General features: G+C 31.5%; 1 protein-coding gene across 1 annotated transcript; it reads right to left on the reverse strand.

The window, feature by feature from the left end:
* Window positions 1-1,831: 1,831 nt before the first annotated feature.
* On the reverse strand, window positions 1,832-21,120 carry LOC127702830 (uncharacterized protein C18orf63-like). Its single transcript, XM_052207132.1, has 14 exons — window positions 20,969-21,120; window positions 17,500-17,578; window positions 17,048-17,104; window positions 15,834-15,945; window positions 12,319-12,360; window positions 11,501-11,577; window positions 10,589-10,698; window positions 9,976-10,072; window positions 8,009-8,091; window positions 6,494-6,674; window positions 4,894-6,015; window positions 3,794-3,886; window positions 3,555-3,647; window positions 1,832-2,068 (listed from the first exon to the last, which is right to left on the reverse strand). The coding sequence occupies exons 1-14, from the start codon at window positions 21,118-21,120 to the stop codon at window positions 1,934-1,936; spliced, it is 2,433 nt and encodes an 810-aa protein (XP_052063092.1). The 3' UTR covers window positions 1,832-1,933.
* Window positions 21,121-22,939: the final 1,819 nt, after the last annotated feature.

Here is a 22,939-nt window from a genome sequence, read left to right on the forward strand (position 1 = left end):
AATTTTTGTTTTTGTTTATCACAAAATCTCCACTTACCTATATCTTTGATCTGTATAGTTTCATTCCAATCAAGCAAGGGATACTCAAGTATCATCTGGAAACCATTTGTTATGGGGACTAGGACAGAAGGACAAAGAGATTACTACATGTATATAAAAATTCTCTGTCCAGAGATATCAAACATGTTTCAATTTTTAATAACTGAGCTTAACCATTTGTGTTGATATGAAGAGCATAGGACCAAAGAATAAAGGTGTAAAAGCTATGGAGTTATTTTATGTATGCAAAGGACTGAATTTTCAAAGATCTTTTTGAGTGAAAAAATGGATTGTTTACCTCAAGAGGCTGCATTAAAAAAGGTCTTTTTGGGTATGCTAAATTACGAAAAAAAGGAATATCACTTTGTACCCCGAAAATTAAACCACATATGTGAAATTGTCTCAGCTTCAAAATGAGCCATCGTACATATCCAAGTTTATGGTATGGGCAGAGGAATTGGAAGAAAAATGCTACCATTTCCGCCTACCTGAAATGAATTGTGCATATTGACCTTTTAATTTCATAAATTGCATTCCAAGCAAGCAATGGATACTTAAGTTATCATTAAGAAACCATTTGTTTTGGAGACTAGTACAGAAGCTATATGATAAAATATTTTGGAAGGAGCATAAAAATTGAAAAGGTTTCACCATCTGGTAAATCAACAAAAATCCTTGAAATTTGTACACAAAGTGTAGTGCTCATCTTCAAACATTCTGACAATTTGTTAGCTCTTAGTTGAAATATAGGAGCCTAGGAGGAATGTATTTTACAAAAGAGTTAAATATGTAGCCTCTGCCACTCTCTGCTGCCACCACCATACACCATACTATTTTTCTAGCCTTATGGCCAGTCAATATTTTAATATGCATTATTATATCATATTGCCATATGGATATATTTCATATGGCTATTTGGGTAAACAGCTCTCATATTTAGCAGCATGTTTGTTCATGATGTTTAAATGATCATATCATGCTGTAGTTTTCATCTGATCTTTGGAAGTCATAGCTATCATTATTTTATATGTTATCTACACAATAATTATATATCTACAATAGTTCTTTCTTTGATACTTTTTATATTTGAGATGCTTCATTATAAAGTACTTTATTGTATGCTTTTCTTTTGTAATTTTTGTGATAGATGCACCTCTTGGGGTTTGTGTTGATCAGTCTTTTAGTTTTATGTTGTGTTTTGTAGACTGATGTGTCTTTTCATTGTTTTTCTTTTTTTGCCATGGTGTTGTCAAATGGTCTTCAACTTATGAGTTTGCATTTCCCTTTGGTATCTTCCGCCTCTCTTTTTACAACAGGGACATGGACTACAATTGAACATGCAATCTTGAAAACTATAACCTATTTTTTTGTCACTGAGTCACCTACCAATCAAAAGTCAAAGAAGAAAGTGACATGTACACCATAAACTATGCATAACATTTTTTTTCCAAGTGATCAATTCATTTTTATTCTATAGAGTTATTTTTTAACCAAAATAGGACGGAAATATGACAAAGGCGCATGCATACAGCTGTTTCAACTAATATTGATTTCAACCTAGCATTATTCTGATAAAATTTAATTTGAGCTGAACTTGTGGAAATTAATTATCACAATTATGGTTTAAAGGTGAATATTTACATTCAACATAAAAAAATAAGGGGAAATCAACATTATATGATGACTTTGACCACCTCCTCCTTTTTCCTCAAAAATTGAAATGAACAAATAATTAAAATATTTAACATTATATTTTTATAATAAAGTAATAAACAGTTGTATAAAGTAGTAATAATATCACAAAAGATTTTTAACAATATATCACTGTTTTTCAATAATGCAGTTTTTCACCAGCTTGATAACCAATGGACATTTATTGGAATCCTGTGGAAGCTCACTGTTCAGGCACACTTAAATTCAATAATTTCAATGCTTTTTCCACCAAGTCTCCTTTCTTGTCTTTGGCCTTGCATGTTATTCCTCTCTCTTTCAGCCAGCTTATCAGTGTAACTGTGTTAACTTTGTTTAGCTGAAATAAAACAGAATAAAATCTTAGTTTTAACACATAAATGTTTATTCAACTCATTGCTCTATGTATACTTTTTATAATGATTATTGAATCAAATTGCAAAAAAAAAATCAAACATAAAAAGCATAATTTCAAGTAACCATTCACTAGTTCAAAATGTGATGTGGGTGTCAAGTATAGTTCCAGTTTTAATGTATATTTTCTAAAACAATCATCTGTACATTCTATGTTATAAAGCACTGGTAAAAATGAAATGGTTGACAAGAATTAAGGATTCACACAGCTTGGAAGGGTGGCAAGTGTAAACTAGAGCTGTCCATAGCAGAACTAATACCCCCACTCCCTTTACTTGCATTTTAGTTGCTGCTGTGAAATTCAGGAATGAGGCAATGACATTTTAAGGTTTTTGGTTTTCAGCCATTAATTTTATATTATTATTGCCTCTTTGTTAGATTCATACATGGTTACTGTTAGGTCAATCTGAAAGAATCATACTGACCCAAGAACAAAGTCTGGGTTTTCATACTGTAAATTCAGAAATTAAAGGTCAAGGTCAAGGTTAGTATAGGGCTTCTGCATACAAAATTTTGTCAATCTAAGTGCTACAGTACAAAAGTTATGCACCAAACACATACATAGGGGTCAAAGGTCAAATTCAAGTTCAGAGTGACCTGGCTTTGATATACGACTTCTCCCATCCCATGTAGTTTCAGCATACCAAGTTTGGTCAACCTAAGTTCTATGGTACAAAAGTTATGTGCAGGACATAAATCAGACAAGGTTTTACTATCATAGGGGTCAAAGGTCAGAATGACCTGACTTTGGTATATGACACATCCAAGCCTATGATGCAACTGCATACCAAGATTGGTTAACCATAGTTTTAAAAGTACAAAAGTTATGAGCCGGACACAAATTTGACAAGGATTTTACTATCATAGGGGTCAAAGGTCTAAGTCAAGGTCAGAGTGACCTGATTTTGGTATATATATATATGACACACCCCCAGCCCATGATGCAAAGGCAAACCAAGTTTTTCAGTACAAAAGTTATGCACCAGCATAAAGTGGGATGGACAGACAGACATCGTAATTCCTATATACTCCACCTTACTTTGTTTGTGGGGATATAATAAGAGAATAGATGATAATAAACTATATAAATAAGGAAATAACTCACATAGGTTGGTTATTCTAGTTAAGTTGACTACCTTGCAGTAAGGTAAGCATATTATCTAGTTTTATTTCAATTTGAATAACAGCATGCGCTGTTTAAATTCTTAATGAAGGTCAAAGACAGGTGGAAAGATTGAAAACAGAACCCTCCCTCCCCTAAAACATGGAATGTATATCATCAAAAAAGAAAACACTGATATACCACAGCATGGTGTATACATAATGCAAACTCAGATCAAGACCTACTACTGTACTTTCATAAATATTATCTTAGACACAATTTTGTTTCTAGGTAGGATTCTATTATTTACCTGGTTAGATCTTGCCATTATTTCTACATCTATATCTTGAACTTGTTGCTTTGGTCTTGGTTTCTTCATAGCTGGAGTACTTTCATTGCTTGACTAGATAGAAAATTTTGAAATACAATATGGACTTTTTATTTCACTTTGAATTACATAATGCAAACTCAGATCAAGACCTACTACTGTACTTTCATAAATATTATCTTAGACACAATTTTGTTTCTAGGTAGGATTCTATTATTTACCTGGTTAGATCTTGCCATTATTTCTACATCTATATCTTGAACTTGTTGCTTTGGTCTTGGTTTCTTCATAGCTGGAGTACTTTCATTGCTTGACTAGATAGAAAATTTTGAAATACAATATGGACTTTTTATTTCACTTTGAATTATAAAAAAAATATTAAACACATTATGCGATAAAGTATCATCATATAGTAATGTAGCACTGTTTTTCTCTAGCCACCTAGCCATCTCCTAAAAATCCAAATCAATCCAATGGAATTTTTTACAAAAAAATTATGGTAACTGAAACTTAATTTTGCATTATTCTGTTTTCACTCAGAAACAGACAAAAACAAACTGTTTCTGCACAGAAGCAAAATCAATTATGAAATAAATCATATCAGCAGTCATTTCCTGAGCATACTAAAGACAAGCATCTTTGCTCAGAGGTCTTATTACTGGTTTACAATCTAGCTTCTATTAATTGTAAAAGTCATCACTTTTTTTTTATTGATGTCTGTGGACTGTTTTGGAAAATTTAGGCATTTCGATCATAAAACTTTACCCAAAACGAGTAAAAATTGTTTGCTTGAACCACCAAATACAGTATTTTGATTAGTTGATTTCAAAGTCTGATTACAATAATTGTACTGAAATTTTAATGAACAAGTTACATTAGGTCAGCTGATAGATAATTATGGTTATGGTTCATTTGTGGAAGCCACAATCCTGTCCTCCTTTCCTTGTTTATCACATCACAAACTTATCACCACTTCCCATGAGTAAGAAGAAGGGTACTATTAGTGAAGCAATAACTACTCTGTTCCCAAGACGTATGTGGGACTCAATCTTTAGTTTTCAGTTAAAGGTTTCATGGACTACTGTTTGACATAGTCTTTTTTTCTTCAAGACATGGTGTTATGGTCATTCCTCAACTTACAGTTTTTGACCGCCCCCTAGTTATCTTCTTACTTTTTTCCTTGTAATTGTACATTTCTCTTCAGATTCAAAGATTGAATGATTTCTGGATATTACTTAACATTCTACACATAATAAAATAATTCATGCATTTGTAATATTTTTTTTTAAATGATAAGAAAAACAAGTATATTTATGCTTACTGGACAAGGTCTCTTCATCGCTGGAGTACAAGGTGTTGAAGACAATCCTCCAACAAGCAACATGTTAGCTTTAGGAGTAGTGTGTAATGGTGTGTAGGATTTAGGCGTTACAGGTACATGTGTATGAGATTTAGGTGTGGCTGGTACTGTTCCCATCGGTCTCTGAAAACTGTAAGATTTAGCTGAAGATGACAGTCTATTTTCATTAGAAGATGATTGCATTATCAGAGTATTTCTAGAAGGAGACTGATCATGAACATTCACATTTCTCATATTTGATGGTGATAAATTCACTGCTGTACCAAAAGGCTTCTTGGACACTGATAAACCCAAAGTCTGATTTTTCTTACTACCTGAATTGGAACACATTTTAGGTGCTGCTTTAGTATTGAGATTCAAATTTTCTACCCTTTTCAATGGCTGTTTCACATTTCCTTTTGAAGAATGTTCCTTTGTAGTTTTCTTTGCATGGAAGCTTGGAATACCAACATGTTTTCTGTTCTTGTCACAGTTTACATCACTGACATAATTATCTGTATGGTCTACAACAGTATGTTGTCTATTATGAGCTTCATTTTGTGATGATGGAACTGTAGAAGGTTTGAATGTCTTTGGCCTAAATATAGGAACTAATTTTTGAGATTGTGGTTGTGTTGATGATTGTTCATAATGACTTGCACGTCTAACCACTGTTTTGAAAACTGGAACAGTTTTATGATGTTTTCCTTCTAAACAAGTGCTAGATTTGTCAATGTCAGTGCCTGCAAACAATGATGGTTCTTGTAAATGTATCCCCAACTTGTCAGTGGAAGTGCTTTCATGTATATATGATGAAGTATCATAATTCTTTTCTTGGCAATGTTCATGAAACTTTGATATATGACTCTGTACATCTGCAGCTGCATAACTATTTTGAGTCAAATATACATTATTAGGAAGTTGTGTTGCTTTTAAACTAGCCTGTTTGTTACCATCAGAAGATACTGGTAATGTATGATCTTGTTTTGACGTATGACACTCTGGAACTTTTGAAATAAGCTTCTGAATGTCATCATTGTTTCTGTAAATTATTTTCTTTTGTGGAATCTTCGTACTTAAATTTTGTACTGGTCTTTTTTCAACCTGAAATTAAAGAAATCAATAAAATATACGTCTTATGAATGATGCAAATAACTAATATATCTATATAGAACAAAAACCACATGCAATTATTTGGTAAATTATATGAATACAAGAATATGTGTCCATAGGACAGCTTGCCCAGCTTGCACTCTCACATTACCATATTAAATGAACCATGAAATCTTGGTCAAACTCCTCTTTTGGTATATATATAAAATAGTTCACTTCATAATGAACAAGTGCACTAAGTTTCATGTTGATGTGACCACATACCATCCTTTAACCAAAACATTAACCTGATAAGGGATGGACAGACAAACAGACAGACAGATGCACACACTGGAAAACATAATGCCCTCTTTAATGAGGAACATGTGTTTATAGTGGGCATAAAAACAGTTGTCTCATGCTAGTGTTAGAATGTATACCATTATGTAAAGGGAATTGAGAAAAGATGATGTCAAATCCTGTCGTTTACCTTTGTAACTTCAGTTAGGTCTATAGTAGGATAACAAGCTTTACTGTGTAGTTTTAGTGGAAATCCACAAATTCTAGGCATCTTTTTCTGCAAATCTTGCAAAAATGAAATTAAAATAGGTTTAGGGTCTACTCTAGGTACCCTCTGTATATCTCTTGCTCTTAAACATGGTTCTGGGTATTTGAAAACTGTTAAGGGAAAAAATATGAATCTAAAAAAATTAGTAATACAATATGAATACACAAAATTTGCACAAATCAAAAACTGTTAATTTCTAAGTTTATTTAAAATATAAGAATTGAAATGATTTATTCAGAGAATCAATTTATTAAAATATATGAAATAATATCAAATAATGAATGCTAGACATTCATTATTAAGAGCATGTTATAGAGATGCACATGTATATAACTTGGTTGCATTGTACAGAAAATCCTGGACAGAGTTTGTATGTATCTTAACCATGCTTTTTGGTTGGTTTCATCTTTAATGTTTGAGGATTAATTGTTGTCTTTTTGGCAATATTGTTCTGTTTTTCTTCTAAAGGGGAGATTTTGATATCCCCTTGGTAATTCATCCCTCTCTTTCTCCAACTTTAATATCACCTCGGTTAAAGACATATTTTCAACGATATTTATTTGACCTAAATGCATATCAGATTTACATTTTAAAACAGCAGAGATTATTGGGTATAATAAAAGAAGAATGTGTCTAAGGACACGAATGTCCCCACTCCAGCCTTGCAATTTTCCAAGTTATAAAGGGGCATAACTCTAGAACGGTAAGTGACTCAAGGCCCAAATTCGAACTCTGTCTGAGTTTTGGTTCTTAGCATTGTGTATGAGTTTCATAAAATTTGCATGAGGCCAACTTTAAGTTAGAGTGCAGAAACGAAAATAGGATGGACGGAATGACTGACGGACGGATGGTCAAGGGTAACACTTAATGCCCCTGTTCCCTATGGAGGGGGCATACAAATTTATGTCCTATAAAACTTCATTTAATTTTTCTGTTGTCAAAATTATAGTAAATTTTGATTAAGAACAGATAATTTTAGCTTATTTCCTAGCTAATTTTTTTTAATATTTTATCACTCTTTGATAGAAAGGACATATATTAAAATATCATTGTTGCTGTGCACATTTTCATCCAACCATTTAACTACAAGGTTATTTATTACTGATGTGCTCCTCAACAGCAGATGGAAGTTAAGGAAACATCTTTACTAATTAAACATGTGTAGTCCAAATGTCTTATCCTAACAATTTTAACTGAAGAGCAAGATTCTTACAAGAAAATCTTCTCCCGAACTTGATCCCAGGATCTCTGTGTTACAAGTCAGTGCTCTATAAACCGATTGAGCTTAAGAAGTACTTCCATAGTTCAATTGCTTACAGCTGGCGAAGTATCTACCATGCAAGGGAAGCAATCTGTCACACAAAATATTATTTTCTAAATGGTGAGGTTTAGACAGGTTTTACTATATGTTTCTTTAGATATAAGAGTAAAGGATATGTAAACAGTCTTTCTCCAAGGGGTCTAAAATGTATCTGGTAATAAATCATGTCATCCTCTTCTTCTGGTAATCTGTAACCATACTAAAATCATAGAAGTTATACTAGACACTTGATTAATTGTCATCCTCTTATTCTGGTAATCTGTAACCATACTAAAATCATAGAAGTTATACTAGATACTTGATTAATTGTCATCCTCCTCTTCTGGTAATCTGTAACCATACTAAAATATAGAAGTTATACTAGATACTTGATTAATTGTCATCCTCTTCTTCTGGTAATCTGTAACCATACTAAAATCATAGAAGTTATACTAGATACTTGATTAATTGTCATCCTCTTCCTCTGGTAATCTGTAACCATACTACAATCATAGAAGTTATACTAGATACTTGATTAATTGTCATCCTCTTCCTCTGGTAATCTGTAACCATACTAAAATCATAGAAGTTATACTAGATACTTGATTAATTGTCATCCTCTTCCTCTGGTAATCTGTAACCATACTACAATCATAGAAGTTATACTAGATACTTGATTAATTGTCATCCTCTTCCTCTGGTAATCTGTAACATACTACAATCATAGAAGTTATACTAGATACTTGATAAATTGTCATCCTCCTCTTCTGGTAATCTGTAACCATACTACAATCATAGAAGTTATACTAGATACTTGATTAATTGTCATCCTCCTCTTCTGGTAATCTGTAACCATACTACAATCATAGAAGTTATACTAGATACTTGATAAATTAAAATCATAGAAGTTATACTAGATACTTGATTAATTAAAGCCATATAAAATTAATAGTCCTATCTTTTTATCAACTTTGACACACCAATTTTTAGCAGACGATATATTTACTCCCCCCCTCCCCCCCAAAAAAAACCCTATTTGCATGTAATTTTTTTACGTTAATTGGAAAGAAATGAAAAAGTCATTGCCAATGATTATAATAATGATGTTTTTTTTTTTTTTAGATTGTTTAGATTTGAGTAGCTAGCCTTCTTTAAAAACATAAATCCTTTAATTATGTTTGACCAAATATAAATTTTACAAAGTAACATAAAATTGGTGTTAATTGTAGATTTTTCTTGTCTCTGTTAAATTTATTCCCAACTTGGGATAATTTTAGCCCACATATTGTATATATATGTTGTGTACAAGATGTAAGTTTGTACAAATTATAATTTGTACAGGGTTTTTGTACAAGTTATAAGTTTTTTGGCACATACTTTTTTGCACCAGGTGATACAAGTTGATCTTCTAAAATTTATCAGTTTAATTTCTAAAATTCAAATTAATATACTTCAACCTTACATTTAGTGCTATTTTCCTTGTCCTAAAACTGGAAACAAGGACACCTGAATGGTTTAAATTCTATTTTTATGTTTCTCCTTATACCAAAATCATATCCATAAAAAGTCTTTTTGTCTTCTCATACTGTTTTTGTATCAATGCTCAGTATAAGACTGTATCATGTAGTCATGGAAATATGACAGAAATATGCGAAACAAAAGAATGTGTACTTGTATCATCCATTTGTGTTAAGCGATTCATAAAACACTGATAACTTGTACAAAAATTCTGTACAAATTATAATTTGTACAACATTACAATTTGTACACAACATATATATAGACAACTGTTTGAAGACTGTATGTTGTTAAATGTTTTTTTTTGTTGTTTTTTTTTGGTGTCACTGGGATGCTGTCTTATTGATGTTTACCCCACATTTCTTTTTATTCATATCTTAAACTTTTCATGTTGGAGTTACTGTTCCACTTATTGTTTAATGTTAATCTCCATTAACCAGGTAGTTAGGTATGATATAAGATTTGATCAGAACTTTTTATAACTTACTGGTCCAAACTCTGAATATAAAAGTGTGTTACTACTATCTTTATCAAGATCACTGTCAGAACCCAATACGATGAAACCTATTGTAAAACTTTTACATACATGGTTTTTCCAATGTCTTTTTAATTCTTTATAGGATCTGAATGGTCCATCATCAGGTAGCTCATGTGTGATATTAACAATAGTTCCTTTCTTCATACTAAATACAAGAAACTTAAACAGATGTGATTTGTTCAAGAAACATTTATCTTACTATATATGATTTGTTCAAGAAACATTAATCTTACTACATATCCTTTTTTTGTGTAATCTTATCATAATTATGTGAACGAATATGAGTTCATGAATTCCAGTAATCTTGCTTTGTTGATTTTGTTAAATTCAAGGTTTAAGGCTTAACCAAGGAAAACTTGTATTGCTGATGATAATTGATTTTGTGGTTTGAACTAATTCTGCATACAAGCCAACACAAAGTTTGTATTTTGTTAAACACTTAAATTCATGGTTAACCTTTATCAATGAAAATTAGTATCTTACCAAAATAAAGAATCCAATATCTAATGAAATTGTTTTCTTGTAAACTTTCCTCTAATTTTTCTTCTACGTGTTTTAATTAAAGTTTTCTAAATGCTAACAAAGTTGATATTTTTTTTAAAAACATTTAAGCAAGGGAAAAAGCAAGAGTAATAATGTTCATGGATTTCAAATGGAATACCTTGGTAAAATATGACACCATACCATAGGAATGGAATGCTGGTGTATGATGGCAGATTTATTGTGAAGAAATTTATTGTAGCATGGAGCAGGCACATCTAAATCTTCTATCTGAAAAAAAAGAAAAGTAAATTACTTTCATTAGAATCAAGCAATGATAACTCAATTAGCTATCTCAAAACCATTTTTCCAAAATATTTCTATATTTGATAACAGTGACCTTAAACTTTCACTGATTGACCTCAAAATCAATAGGCTTCTTCCCCATTCACTATGTCTTCCATCTGTATAACTCTATTCCGATAAAGATAGGGAAACTCAAGTTACCACCTGGAAACCATTTGTTTGAGACACCAACAGAAGGCAGAAGGGCAAAAAAAAAAACTTAAATTAAAAAACAAACCAGTTGCTCAGATGAAACTCCTAAAATCTAACATAAAAGTAACCATAGCAGTATTTATTTCAATACCTTACAAAATTTAAACAGCACTAGGTAAAAACCAAATCAAAGAAAACAAGTCCAAGAAAATTTGCTTTATAATCATATGTTGGTTTGAGTGTAAGAACATTAATACTTGGCACTTACTTAAATTATGATAGAAAAGCTACATTGAAAGACTGAAAAACTTACATCCTTGAACAAATTTTGAAGTCAATAGAATGTAAATTATTAAAATATTGGCCAACACAATCATCAACAAATAATGTCCTGATGACATTCAATATTATACCAAGTACCTTTGACCAAATGCAATGAGTTATATGTCAGTTAACTAAATTAAGAAAAAGTAATCAATTGCTTATGGTCCTATTTAAGTAAAACCTGCATTCCTTTTGTCACAGGAAAAATAACATGATAGAGGTAAAACTTATAGCATGAAAAACCTTTTCTTCAATGTCTATCTATATTTACCGTTAAACTAGGAAATCTTACTGTTGAAGCATCTATTGTGAAAAACAGTTCTCCATTTGTGACTGTCAAATCCATTTCTAAAAAATAAACATCCCATAGCAGTAATATCAAAGATTAGGGAGCTCTTGAACTTATTAGATATGATGATTTCTTGACTACAATGTAGAACCATAAAAAATTTTATAACCATTTCAGCACAGCCAGAAAAATTCAATATAAAATTGCAAGCATTTAGAGAAAAATTGAATTTATTAATTTCATCTTGGATATAAAAATTGTTTAAAAAATCTTTCTTTAAGGTACACTTCAGAAATGCTAGAAATAAAGACTAATTAACAAATTATAGTCATCTGACGAGGGGAGGTAACTTTTGAATTAAACAACTTATTGCATTCAGATAAATACTGCAAAATAAACCGTTTTGTTCTATTTTGAAAACAATCAAGAAAAAAATAAAGGTTCTTTTTTTCCTGTAAGCAGATAATCTATAGAAATCTCATATAAGTATCCATTTCTTTTAAAACAATTTGAAAATCTTGTTTTATTTCATCTAATTATTCCCTCCATATAATGTATATAAAATAATTAATTTGCAGTCCGATATTTCCCTTACATAGGTACTGTGCCATTTATTTTGAAATCAACATATACATTAAATTCTTCTTTCAGAATATTAAAAAATATCTCTGTTGTATTTATTTTAGTGACTATCTATCTTCAAGATGCATTTATGTACACACATAAGGAAAGGTCCAACCCTTACATTTGTGGTCAGTTTTTATACAAAATTTGAAAAAGAAAAATTTCTAGATACTTACTGATGGCATTTGCATATCCAGCTTGCGTAAGGAAATCTCTCCCTAAAAGAAACAAGTAAAAAGTTGGCAAGGTGAACTCAAAATGGTCTATTTAAATGTTGTTAAACTCTTGGAAACAGTATTTTAAAGTTTAATATTAAATACAAGTAATGTCCCAATAAACAAAAGTCTGTTTCTAAAAGTTGTTATTCAGAAAACATTGAATTCAGATATTCTGAATTTGTCAGGGAAATAACTATTGGATGGTCGATAAGTAAATTAAAAATGTTTAATCAAAGAGCTTGATCGCTCTGAGGGATATGATCGACAATGTTGCCATTGATATTAGTGTTCTTTCTCAAAAATAATTCAACTGCACATGTATTCCCCATTTGATTCAATCTGAATATTGTTTTTCACTTTAAAAAAATAGCCAAAAAAAACTAAAAGTTAACAGTAAAAAAAACCAACCAATTCCAATTACTAATAATACACAAACAAATGCAATTTTTTTCTTCTAAATTTTGCTCTGGACACTGTCTTGATTATTACAAGTCTTCTATTCCAGGAAATGTTTTAACAGATTTTAACCCCTGACTTGAATGGAATACTCTATCAACAAGTATACCCCTGACTTGAATGGAATAGTTTATCCACAGGTAATCTATTAATGGCTGAGTTCATTATTGATCTACCAGGTAGTCAAGGTCGTTGAAACCCTCACCTCATGTTCAATCTACCAAGATTTTTAACAAAACAGGAATAATAGCAAATAAACACATCTGATGATTATTTACATATTAAAACATGTTAAATGAATTTGACTTTTTTAAAAACAATTGATCAACAGTGAGTTTCTTAATAGCGTTTATAATAAGGAAGACTCCATTTGGGCTGAGGGGGTGTTCTATTTCTACTTCTACCATTACGCTGTTAATTACATTTTCTGAGTTAATAATGCAACAACAAAAACCCTAAATAGCAGATAAAAACACAGAAAGGATCTTGAGTTGCAAATCAATCAATGGAGTGGGGAATCCAGAGCAACCATTTATTCTAATGTCTCTCCAGGTCAAGAAAACTATGCATGCGCTTAGGGCTATTCCATTAAAAAGGAGGTACTAGGGTCGGAAGGCAAGTACCCCCATGACCAAGAGGAATGTACCATGTATCTTAACACCAACCAACAGGAAGTCGTTTCATGATAATACAAGAACCAACTGGAATATATCTAACTTATTTTTTACTGGCCCTTCAAAATTTAGAAGAAATTACCTCTTGGAATTGTAGATATATGTATACTCTATAAAAACATCTACATGTAATATCAACATTTATTAATGATAAAGAAAATTACTGTCACATTTCATTAGATTTTGACATGAAAATTTGTGAACTAAAAGTTATTTTGAGTTTCTGTATAAAATATTTCATGCTTTTTCTTTCTTTTCCATATATCTTTTGGTTTTCAATTCTAGTGTTTATATTTCATCATCATAGATGTATTTTGCCACCTGCCTGGAATTATTATTTTTTTTATTGTATTTGATCGGCAAACCAGGAATTACCCTTATCCGCCCCCGGAATCTGATCTGGTATTTTAATCTTCTTCATTTCCGGTTTATGGCATCCATTGTTTTTCAATGTTGTTGTCAGTCAGATACGATTTTACTCGTAATTACACATTAATTGTTGGCGATTTTCAGTATAAAGCTAGCGGTTGAACAAAATCAGCATTGCTGTCATGAATAATAAAGATAAAAATAAATTTTGAGATCGTTTTGGAAGTTTTGGTCCCAAATTGAAAATTGGGGAAAACGTAGGGTATTTGCCATAGCCAATAGGAATGGGTCCGGTTTTTGGACCCTGTGGAATACTAGAAAAATACCTGGAGGGGTATACGATCTTAATAGTAATATGCCTTTAAAATGACCATACTGATGATTAAAAAGGTCGGCAAAGTTAATTTTTATTTTCTTTCAAATCGAAGGTCCGTCGGGCCTAGCTAGTAATCAAAACAAAAGTCCGATTGCAATAGTGGAAGGTCGCGGACCTCGGATAATTTGAACCTCCGAATATTATTTTCAATAGAATTTGACATCGTTCGTCATGTGCTTGTCATTATTAAAGGGAAGTAACTCTTGCACTATCGGAACTGGTACCATAGGTAGAATACAACATTGCGCCTGCCGCTGCGCAAGTCGCGGGAACAGTTATGTTTTCCAAAATATCACGATATGAGCAGGAGACAAAAACAATCGGTTATATAAGTCCTTGCAAAAACAAATAATAATAAATAACGAAAAATAACACAATGAAACTGACAGTCACGAAAACTGACTGTCAAAGAAGACCAACAACCAACAATACTTAGTTTCTCTAAACACCAAGGGCCACTAGCCATAAACGCTTCAACGCATCAACAACCAACGGGATTTTTTATAATTGCCATTTGACCCTGGTACATTCTTTTTAATGGAATAGCCCTTAATTACATAAACAAACCGTTAAAATTATATTTTGACAACATGCCAATTGTGGTTCTCCATTTCTGTATGGAAGTTCAATATCAATATTTCATACAGGTAACATAATAGGAATAACACTACTTCAGTACTTATCTGACAGAAATAATTTTATTTCTGAACCACTCTCGCATTTTAACAAAACAGTGGAGTTCCCACTTTGACGTGATGCTAAATGTATAAAACCCTACATATAGATACTGCTTAATACTGATTTTCCGTATTGTAAAATAAACGCAAATAAAAAAGGGAGATATCAAAACATGCGGATTATTAGAAGAAAAACTAACAGAAAGTTGTTTATATTCAATCTGTTTGTTTGTTTTACTCTTTTAAACAGAACAATCTTAAGAATCTGAGTTGTTCCTTAATATAAAGCACAAAGCGGTTGACGTGAGAGCCTTGGAAAGGGGTCAATCGTAAAAGTCTACAGATTGCTTCACAGCAATCGTATCCCAAAAATGTAAATAAATCTGACATAACTATTCTGCATTTACATTTAGATTTACATAATTTTAAATTCAAGGAAGAAAAAAACTTTAGAATATAAAAGTATTAGTATGCGATCTGACAGAAAAACTTACTAGTTTTAAATGGTGTCAAATTGTGTTTCTATATCAATGGACAGAAAGACACAAAATGGGTGTTAAGTTTTCTGATGGCAGTTTTAACTCATGTCTTGAAGATACCTTGTCCAACATATAAGCAATTCTGTTTCGCTTTATTCAAATGTTTCTTAAAAACATGTTACAAAATTGTAAATCTTTGCTTGTTTCTAAATCATAACTGGATTTACTGGTGATACTTTAATTAGTAATGGGATGGCTATATTGAAACCATGGCAGGAAAAAGAAATGTAAATTTCAAAATTAATAATATTTCCAACACACCTTCCAAAACTATATCCAATTAGTTGAATACTTTCTATTTACTTCAAAGATTCTTCAGTGGACTATACCATACCGAAATGAGCATTAATACCAATCATGGCACTTAAAAATTAAGTCTTACCTTGAATAAGCCACTGCCCTGCTTTATTCCAGTTTGGGGCTAATTTTGCCAGCAAGGTATACCTCAGACATGACTGATACTGTGCTGGAGTGACCAAGGATGGTTTACTTATCTGTAATAAATCACTATAAAATACTTTGAAGGCTAAAGTGATTATCTTCAATACAAATCTTTCCATCACATCTGAGCTAAGTATGTTAAATATTTGAGTACAACTGTTTTAGTGTTCATTTTGAGATTTTTTTTTGTTTTCATGGTTGGCAAAATGTATGAAACTAATTATCCAGTTAAGGTAGATCAGTTGTCTCTTTCCTCATTTTGAATTGTAAATACTTTTCATCTAAATGAATAAAATTATATATTATTATTACGACTGTTTTCAGTGATTCAGACTGTTTTTTTTTTTTATTCAATTTTTTCTCTCCACCTTAGCCATATAAGGGGAGATAACTCAGATAATATAATTTATTAAAAAGTTCAGTAATTTGACCTGTTTTGTTATGTAGGAACAAAACCAGTTCGGTGACACAATTTTTTATTCTTATTTTCCGAAAGCACATTTTACGAGCTATTATCTCATAATTTATTTTAAAATTCTATTGATTAGTTTTCTTTCTATTCACCCAAAACTGTTTTTTCATGTACAATCTTTACAAAATCTGACAATTTTTTATAACCTGTAGCTTGAAAAAATGTTCTGTTATCAATACATTTTAATATACTTTTGAAAAAAGCATGATATAAACTACAATTTGGCAGTATTCAAACATTCAATCATTTTCAATTTAGACCCCTATATACCTTAAAAGAAGATTTGCAATTTTGACAAAATTAAATACCACACAAAGGATATTTCTCTCTCAACAAAATAGAAAAGTTAAACATATTTGAAAAAGAAGTATAAGAAGTTTTTTTCACAATAGACCTTTTACCTACAACATAATATTTAATCAACAAAGAATGGCTACATGTGTGGTCTCAGCCAAATTTAATGTATTTCTAAAAGCAAATGAATAGTTCCTGTAACTTCCTGGATTGAACATGCACATGGTTGCCAATAATTGCTTACATCCATTTCCTTTGAACTTTGGTGAATAGTTGTCTCATTGGCAATCATACCACATCTCCTTATTTTTACATATATCATATTCAGAGAATGATGAAATTGTATAGAATTATTTTTTAGTATTGATGTTTTTTTTTAAAATAAGTACCTCTAGTCCAAGTTTTTGAAATCTTGTTTGAAGTCTTCCAGTTTTGAAAAGTGCTTGCTGAAACAGAAATAAACTACCTGATTTATTCCCAGATAAAAGTTTCTTTTAAACATGGGAGATAACAATTCAGTTTGTGTATAAAAACATTTTAATAGCTAAAACTGTCCACAACTTGTAAACAGCTCTAGAAAATCAGAAGTCTTACAATATTTAAAAACAATCTGCAAAACAAAAACTTTAGGCATGATTTTTTGCTTGAGCATAAAGGTCCTTAAATATTGTAGAGCAAACAAAATTCTCTTCCATGTAGAAACTTCAATCCCACTGATCTTTATCACCCAAATTTTCAACCTAAAAATCACTATTTGTTATAATGATATTTTGCAGAATTTTGTGATGCAAATTAATGTATCATCAATATGTTAAATTTCTTAATGTGAATTTCAACAAACCTGCAGAACAACATGAAATATGGACTCTAATTCAAAAGATGGTGATGCAATAACATCTGGTTCTGTAAAGATAATCTCCCTGTAATATGAAAATATTTGAGCATTGAATTGAATATGTAAACATCATTTTGCACTAACAATTTCCATTAAATCACAAAAGAAACAGATACTCTACAATTTTAAACTAGATGTGTCAGAACGACATGAATGGCCCCGCTCGCAATAAAAGTTTGAAGCCAAGTCCCAATCGTGTAATTTCGACAAAAGTCATCGGAGCGGAACCAAAAGTAAACTGGATCTGTAACTCATCATAGTAGACTCACAAACTAAAGATCAGCTTAATATGTGAAGGTATTTAGAAAAAAAGTCTGTATAACTGTTATTTTCATGAAATTTTCAAAATCCAAATCCCATAATTTCGGCAAAAATCACTGGAGTGGAACCAACCTAAACTCTATCTGTAACTCATCATAGTAGACTCACATACTAAAAATCAGCTCAACATGTGAAGGCGTTGAGAAAAAAGTATGTATAACTGTTATTTTCACAAAAATTTCAAAGTCCAAATGCCGTAATTTCGTCAAAAATCAGCAGAGCAGAACCAAATGTACACTTGATCATAGTAGACTCACATTCTAAAAATCAGCTCAATATGTGAAGGTATTTAGAAAAAAGGTCTGTATAACTGTTTGATGCGGAATGACGGACAAGGGTAAAACTATATGGCCCCAACCACTTTGTAGCGGGGCCATAAAATAACTTTCTAGAGTGGAGAAATATCATAATCAACCAGGTGGATGTTATTTCCATTTTTGTATGTTTACTGATAAAACTGTTAAATATCTAGTGGACAATACCATTTTGTATTAACAATGTAAACCAACTCAATTTGCAAATACTTTTTTACATGTCAGCCCTTTCTACACAATTTTGCAGCATATTATTTTGGTGATTTTATAACTTTGTTGGTGTATTTATATAAGAAAAGATCCAAATTTGACATATTTGTGATGATTTATATTCACATTATTTTCCTATTTGCAAAAGTCACGAAAAATTACTTGGTTTACAGTATATTGAGGGTAGAGAATTTTGTATCTTAGGGCTGCTCCATTTAAACATGTTTGACGTTTTTTTTTTTTTTTTTATTACATTGAAGTTCTACAAAAGGAAATCACGAATTCACCAACATTCCAACTGACTCCATTTTCGGAAAATGACATCTGTAACAAACATAAGCTTTTAGCTACCTCTTTACAAGCAGAACCAAATACAATGAAAGTTCCAACTATGTACTGGCTTCCGAAGCTGCACAAAACTCCTTACAAATATAGATTTATTTCGTCTTCAAGCCATTGTTCCACTACTAAACTATCTATTATACTTACTAGTACACTTGGTACAATAAAAAACCTGGTAATAAATTGTTCAAATAAGGCCTTTGAAAATAGTGGAATTAATTACTTTTGGAGTGTCAAAAATTTGTTTGAAGTACTTGATAAATTGCATGCTTATATTGGTGATTTCGAATCTGTTCAAAATTTTGATTTTTCTACCCTATATACCACTTTGCCTCATAATCTTATTAAGAAAAAATTCACACACCTGATTAAATGGGCATTTTAAAAGTCTGAATGCGAATATATATGTTCAAACTCTTTTAGGTCATTTTTTATTATCAACAAACAAAAGAACTATGTCAATTGGACCTGCTTTGATACTATAACTGCCCTTGAATTTTTACTAGATAACATTTTTGTTCGCTATGGAGATTCCGTATATTGTCAGGTTATCGGAATTCCCATGGGGACTAACTGTGCACCACTTATTGCGGACCTGTTTCTGTATTGTTATGAGTTACAATTTATGACTAAAATCAGCAAAGACCCATCGAAACAACATCTGATTCAAAAATTTAATAACACTTTTAGATATTTAGATGATATATTGGCTCTCAATAATGACGACTTCAGTATGTACACTAAAGAGATTTATCCTGCCGAACTGACTTTAAATAAAGCTAATACTAACAATGAACACTGCCCTTTCCTGGATCTTGATATCTATATCTTTAACCGGAAGCTTAATACCAAAATTTATGATAAAAGAGATGATTTTTCATTTCCTATTGTTAATTATCCATTTTGAGATGGTGACGTTCCCTTGTCACCATCTAAGGGTGTTTATATATCTCATCTTGTTCGATTCGCTCGTTTATGTAACAACGTATTTGATTTCAACGAAAGAAATCTCTGTATTACTGAAAAATTATTACACCAGGGTTTTCGATATCACAAACTAGTCAAAACATTTACTAAATTTTATCATCGGTACAAGGACATCATTCGTAAATATAAATCAACATGCAGACATCTTATACGTTCGGGTATTTCACATCCAATATTTTATGATAATATTCTTTACAAAGCACAGAAATGTCAGCATTCACCTCAAAAGCTAACCAAAACCTTTAAACAGACTTATTCGGAAAGGATATAGTTACGATACCGTTGTCAAGTCATTAAGGATTGCATATTTTGGTATTAATATTGATTCACTCATAGGGTTTTTACATTGGAAATAAACACATTTATTCTAAAACCAGTTATTAGCATGATACGGGTTATGTTCTTCTCATATATTTTATGATGGTATGATACTAAACCCCTTACGGGAGGGATTGTACTTGATTTTCATATGATGAAGACATAATCTTTCAATCAGTTTAATTGAGGTCTGGAGCTGGCATGTCAGTAACTGCGAGTAGTCCTTTGTTCATTTATGTATCATTGTCATTTTGCTTAGTTTCTTTTGTTACCTATTCTGACATCGGACTCAGACTTCTTTTGAACTGAGTTTTACTGTGCGTATTGCTATGTGTTTCTTTATTCTACATTGGCTAGAGGTATGGGTGGAGGGTTGAGATCTCACAAAACATGTTTAACCCCGCAGCATTTTTGTGCCTGTCCCAAGTCAGGAGCCTCTGGCCTTTGTTAGTCTTGTATGTTTTTTTAATTTTAGTACATTTATATGTTTTGGAGTTTAGTGTGACGTCCATTTTCACTGCACTAATACACAATTTTATTTAGGGCCCAGCTGAGGACCACCTCCGGGTGCGGGATTTTCTCGCTGCGTTGAAGACCCATTGGTGGCCTTCGGCTGTTGTCTGCTCTTTGGTCGGGTTGTTGTCTCTCTGACATATTCCCAATTTCCATTCTCAATTTTATGTCATGGTACCAAGGGAAGGCACTTTCAAAGTGGGGTTACCACCAAATGAGGCATATTTAGAACTTCACTTTTTATTTTACTGTACTCGACACCCAACCAAAGTGGAGATTTCAAAGTGCCTTCCCTGGGTCCTATGTGTTTATATGGTCAGCCTGTAGGAAGTTTTTTTTTTAATCTAAATGTCATGTATTAAATAAATGTTAAAGTTAATTTCTATTACTTATTCTATAAATTATTATACCTGCACTTTATTGTTTGTATCTGAAACCTTGATGTAGACGGAACAGTCTGTAATATTTTTTTAACACAAACAGAAATCACACACAGATCATCCAAAGCTGGTGGATCAGCAAACAGAACTACAGATGTTTGGTTGCTTAGTCTTTCATTCATATTTCTTCTAAAAAATAACTAAAAAAAAATAGCATATTCTTATAACAACTACTATGATTTCTTTTCAACTTTTCATTTTATACAACTATACTTTCAATTTACAGTGTCATCTCAGATTTCATAAAAAAAAGTTTTCCAGCAGGAATGAGAAATTCAAATATCCTAAATTGGTCAATTTCTTTTAATAAATCTTTTAACAAATTACTAGAGAATATGATATGGCTTATTCAACATCACATCTGTATCAACCTGAGACACCAAGGTAATATATTGGTTGAGGGTTGATATGGTGTGAGATATTGAAAAACCCATATCATATACACTTTATTATATACTTCAAGTATATGTTTTTCATGTGAGATGATGTTATACAGATTAAGGGTTTGATAAAGCCTTTGCCACTGTGACTGATATTGATGGCATGACATCATACAGTTAAGGGGTTTGATAAAGCTTTTGCATCTATGACTGACATCGATAACATCATGAATGAATGATACAGCATGATTGCCATTGATTGTATTACACATACAATGTACATGTATTTACAATTAACAAGTATAAAATTTTCATTTGAGGTAACCTGTATGTAAAATATTCAACAATGTCAACTCTACTTGTCAGAATTCTTGCACTTCCCGGTACATTTCCTATGTCACAATGACAGCAATAGACTAGAGGTATACAAAATTGTTAATAAACCATGTCCATTGTATTTACAGGACCTTATCAAAATTAAAAACTGTATTTGCTCTTTCACAAATGACAATATAGCTGCATGATGTTGCCACGGTATGGACAATTATCAGATGACTTTCGAAATTCTTGTACTTTCCTATACATTTCCTATGTGATAATGCTTTTGTTATTACACCCGAGTAAGAACAGATTGTTCGATGACGTTGTTTACAACGATTAACCTCCTGTCAACCCATGTAACTCATTCATAAAAAACAACTCTTAGATTGGTGTATGGGCTGTACTCATTTAGATATGCAGGAGCCAACTTTTGACAGGAGTTGCTGAAATGCCTTCGAGTCAATTAAAAGGTTTGGTTGTGTCAATTTGGAGGGCAGTGTTCCTTTTGCAGACCTTAGTTAGGTATAGAATTTTTATTTACCTTTATATTCTTGGTGTTAATAGAAAAACATGTAATATAGCTGTGATGTCAAAATTTGGTAGATTTCCTATTTATTTCACAGTTATCTTATCAATGTTCAAATATTGTCATAGACTAGAAGGTTTGAAAGATGGATTGTTATATGATGCCTATATATGTAATAAACAGTTACATTTTTCTGAAGTCAATACATGATAATATTCCAGTATGGAATTTATACAAAAAGAGATTCAAATACCGAATTTTAATCAAAAACTTGGTACTTTATGTAAGTTTGTTAAACATAAATTGTGTGACAGTTTTCTTAAATATTGGAATCATCTAAAGTATCAAACAATGAACACTGCCAAAGGCAAACTTGACACTTTTTTTTCATTTAATGACAGTCTTAAAAAAGAGAAATATTTAGATATCATTGATTTTTAAAAAAGACAATTTATATGCAAATTAAGAATCCATGCTCAGCCATTAAGAATTGAAACTGCAAGATATTCAAAAAATTGTACTGATAGATCTGAGCGCTTCTGTTCAAATTGTACAGCTTATAAAGTTGAGGATGAGCATCACTTCTTAATCAAACGCTAATTTTAAAATGATTTGAAAGAGGAACTCTTTCAGTATATATATATATTTCTAGCACTTGTCACAACTTTGATAATTTAGATGAATCTATTATCTTCCAAATTTGTTTGGTTTTTA

Source organism: Mytilus californianus, unplaced genomic scaffold (assembly GCF_021869535.1).
Source record: "Mytilus californianus isolate M0D057914Y unplaced genomic scaffold, xbMytCali1.0.p SCAF_5, whole genome shotgun sequence".
NCBI lineage: Eukaryota > Metazoa > Mollusca > Bivalvia > Mytilida > Mytilidae > Mytilus > Mytilus californianus.